The 3,953-nt window shown below is 47.2% G+C and overlaps 2 protein-coding genes across 2 annotated transcripts; one reads left to right on the top strand and one right to left on the bottom strand.

The window, feature by feature from the left end:
* Positions 1–1,126: 1,126 nt before the first annotated feature.
* N7446_011861 (uncharacterized protein) lies at positions 1,127–1,685 on the bottom strand (the record flags this gene model as incomplete). Its single annotated transcript, XM_058520603.1, has 2 exons — positions 1,127–1,347; positions 1,400–1,685. 2 exons carry the CDS (start codon positions 1,683–1,685, stop codon positions 1,127–1,129), a joined length of 507 nt encoding a protein of 168 aa, XP_058366889.1.
* A 1,168-nt stretch (positions 1,686–2,853) lies between these two features.
* On the top strand, positions 2,854–3,693 carry N7446_011860 (uncharacterized protein; the record flags this gene model as incomplete). The annotated part of the gene is made up of 1 exon (XM_058520602.1): positions 2,854–3,693. The coding sequence occupies one exon, from the start codon at positions 2,854–2,856 to the stop codon at positions 3,691–3,693; it is 840 nt and encodes a 279-aa protein (XP_058366888.1).
* Positions 3,694–3,953: the final 260 nt, after the last annotated feature.

Below are 3,953 nucleotides of genomic sequence, written 5' to 3'. Positions count from 1 at the left end.
CTCCCAGACCGCACCTTCTTCTGATTGTTTCGCGGATTGAGGAAACGTGAAGAACAAGTGGCAAAGTGACATCACTCTCGGGATGTACCAAGCATACCCTTCACTACTTTGCAGGTGCATGGAATTTTTGACTTTCTCTTAGTTATGTTTTTCAATGTCTGGTTTTATTTCCTTTTTGAACATTATATGTATTGAGGCAACATCAGAAAAAGAAGAGGACAGCAATGCATTGAGTTAAACTGGATGGGTGTTCTGATAGATTTATGCTCATTCATAGATTGTGATTCGATTCTGCATTTTGTTTTTTAGGTTCAGTTGGGAGAGTAGTAATAGATTGTACTATATCTATGCTTTGCTTTCCAATTTGGGCGCTTTTCTTGAAGATTTCCATCGATATGATAGTATTCGAGACCTTGTCCCAATCCGACGAAAAGCAAATAAGGGACTTCCCATTTTCGGAAATTTGGGCCATGGTGATTGAATATGCCCTTTGATGTTGCAGGTTAGTTTGCGCGTTATATTGTCGTCCCAGGGATTGAACATACATATAATATGACGCTTCTTGAGTTTTCCGACGGTCTTCGAGCTCGACGACAAACAGCTCGCCAATCACGGGAGCACGGGTAATGCAAATACCAATAGCAGGCTCAAGATGTATCTTGCTACCTTGAGAATCTGCCAGAATCAGTTCGGAATTCGCATGGTTTGCTTGGAGCGACTGCCTGCTTGTCCTAGCGCATTGTTTAGTCTTTCAATTTTCTTTCTTATCACTTGGATCGAGGAATCACGTACAACAGATCACCCTGTTGGGAGTAAGAAGCTATGTCGATGGAGAAACCGTGCTTGAGATTTGCAAGTTGGGGTTGGGTTGTATGCAACTCCCTGCAGTGGTATTCGACCTCTAGCACCCGCACGTAAAGTTGGTTTACGAGTGCAGCCTTGCTACTAACATCGACGGGCGTGGCGTAAGTTCTTGCTACGGTATGTTTCCGGAAGCCAACATATCCCGGACGACCGCTACGGAACGTGCTATCACTCGTGGATTGCTGATTCCGCAGTGCAAATATTTTTATCGGCAGGGACTCTCGCAGGGCGGTCTTTGGGCCGATTGGTCGGCTTTGGGGCCCTAACAAGGAGTCATCAGCAAACTGGTAACGATCTCTCTGTTCTGGACCGTACTCAAGATCTCTTGGGATTTGTTAGATTGAGACTTCCCAATTGCGAATAATCGGTCGACGATTGTGAAACAATTTGTTGTATAAAGCTCCCCGCTAACTTTGTCGAGTATTCTCGCAAGGTCCTGGTGGTCATAGTTTCTCATAACGCATGCTAGGACTTCGGATTTCTCTGGACATACATTAGTATTAGTGTTAAAAAGAGTGCACGACGTAAGACTGACCGGATTCTTGCATACCTGAGGCGTCTTTGAAGCCCCATTCAACGCTAGTGGGCCACCACCTAGGTTCCTCTTCCAGTCTCGATTTCACAGCAGCCAAAACCTCGTCATTAATAAAATTCCAATCAACGGCGCTTGGCCACCAATGTGGTTTGTTTTCCAATCTCAGTTTCGCAGTCGCCAGAAAGTGGTTGTAGAGCACTTCTCTATCGTTAGGGCAGAGTGCTTGGAACTCTCCATAATATTGGTCGGCGTAAGTTGGAACCGAAAAGTCGACCTTTGCGTCCATTGTGTTATTCATGGATGGGTAAAGTTTGAATGTCCAAAGAGTAGGAGGGCAAGGGATTGTTTTAAACACAAGAGCAACAGATCAATCGTTGGGAAAAGTCACTGCCCTGACCTAGCTGCCGAGCTAGCTTGGAGGGCATGAAAGCTGGACCATTCCTATTTGGAGAGCCGCTAGGGGCCTGAATCCCTGTTTGGGTTTCGCAGGCATAAGCAACCTATAATCAAATTGAAGGCTTCCGACTGCAATACGGTGAATCCAACTTTTCTTGGTTTGGTTTATCGCACTTGGCTGCTAGTAATGGAGCCGTTTACCGGATTGAGAATTTTCCCCCTGCATCCTTCAACTCCTTCCTTACGAAGACTCCGGGTCCACGTATCATGGAGCCGATAATTCCATGAATTTTGATCTCAAATGCCTACTGTCAAGGCTGACTACGTTGTTTGAATCGCACCCACATGGCGCCTTGTTCACATTCCTCGTAATTATATTGAAGACTAACGCCTGGCGGGGCCCCTCACAAAAAGCGTGGCAGCTCCTAGGATGAGTTCGGCCGATTCCAACATAAATTACATTAACTGTGTCGTAAATGGAACAGGAGTCACAGCTTCGGAACTAGATTGCAAGCAGGTCTCGCCAACCCATGGGTGTTGGAAGCCTTGGAAGGGCGGCGCCATCCTGGCCGATAGGCTGTAGCCCTCCTGAGCCGGGAAGTGTCGGTGTTCTGTGTGTACGTCTAGCCCGAAACCTCGAAATTGTCTTAACCAATACACGTCCGGCAATTGTTTACTAGCCCCACCGCCAAGGCCTTAGCGCGACTCACTCGCGTCACATCCAATGGAATAGCTCTTACGGGGCCAAAGAACAACATCAAGCGTGTATAGGTCAAGGCAACTACAAGATTGCGGGCTAGACGCCGTAATATAAGTAGCACGTACGCTCCTTTGTATATCCTAGCAAAATTTCCTGCATATCATCTATCAACTGAAAGAACTGATGTTCATATCGGCTTGGCGCATGCAAACATCCCTCAAAAGCTACACCGCATGCTCTCTGCAAGCCGGCCACAATTGCCCCACCGCATCCAGACATGGAGCCAAAGGCATGGGTATACAGATTTCCAATACCCCAAAGATATCGTAACGTCATCGGGTCTATCTTTGGGTTGGTTATGACGGAGAGCGAGTATTACGAGCTAGCCGACCCCTTGTTGAGTGGACTCACCGCCACGGAAATCTCTTTAATAGCGCACCTGCTCGGAGTCACAGAACAATTCCTCTACGCCAGCAGATATCTGAATCCGCTCAGGGAGCAGGACCCTTTCATGGTCTACTTTGAGCCACTGATCAAGAAGGGACTGCAAGTCTTAATTCTTGGTAGCGATATTCTGGATTTAATGGAGAGAATCCAGCGTCCGGCGACGTACTGGGGCAGTCGAATTGCGGAGGTAGAGACCAATGGCGGACTCATACATACGCCTGAAATTTGGATCGTGGCAATACGCCCCAACCAGCCCACGTACGAAGCGCCAACAGAGCTCGTGGCATCTGAAGAGCCATTTGACGCCTTAGTCCAGCCTGTGGAGAGCAAATACATGTACAGAGACCCCGATACGAGCATGCCGGTGATGTGGTTAAAGGGTACGGGCGTATACTTGAGACATCGACATCCTCAAATGGAGACTCAACGGTCGAAATACATGTGTACCGTGAAATCATCCTCTTTTGCGATCGATTGGGATGATCTTTACCAAGACATACGGCCCGGCTCTACCCTACCCTACATCGACGCTTCAGGAGAACCCCACACGATCAAATTTTCAGAGCATGATACGGCGATGGAATTCAAGTCGGATACCCATAATGAAGATCGCTCGGTTGTTTTGTGGAAGAGAATGTACGGTCCGGAGGCGAACGCGGTATTCAATGGCAGGGTGCTAGACAGAAATGGGAGGAATATTTTGGGAGACGTTGAGTTTGCTTTCAAGTTCCCTTTTCAGAGTAACATATAACTGGGGATGACATTGTAAGTTACAATCGAAAGTCAGGCATCGAATCCACTAAAGCCGAACTGCTTAAGTCAGTTCCTATGAATATGGTATTCAAGGTTGGAGAGTATCGTCATCATCAAAAAAGAGTGGTTATCATCCTCCCAAGGCAGAAGGTGGCACTGAGGAGCCTAATTGTGGAAAGAGTAGGATGGGAAGCATGTATTTATGAATTTCTTCACCCACGACGTCACGTCCGGGTCAAATGTTCTTCCACGAGGTGC

This window comes from Penicillium canescens, assembly GCF_028828765.1.
Source record: "Penicillium canescens strain IBT 15451 chromosome Unknown utg000009l_segment0_segment0, whole genome shotgun sequence".
Taxonomy (NCBI): Eukaryota; Fungi; Ascomycota; class Eurotiomycetes; order Eurotiales; family Aspergillaceae; genus Penicillium; species Penicillium canescens.
This window is presented reverse-complemented; position numbering and strand designations above follow the sequence as displayed.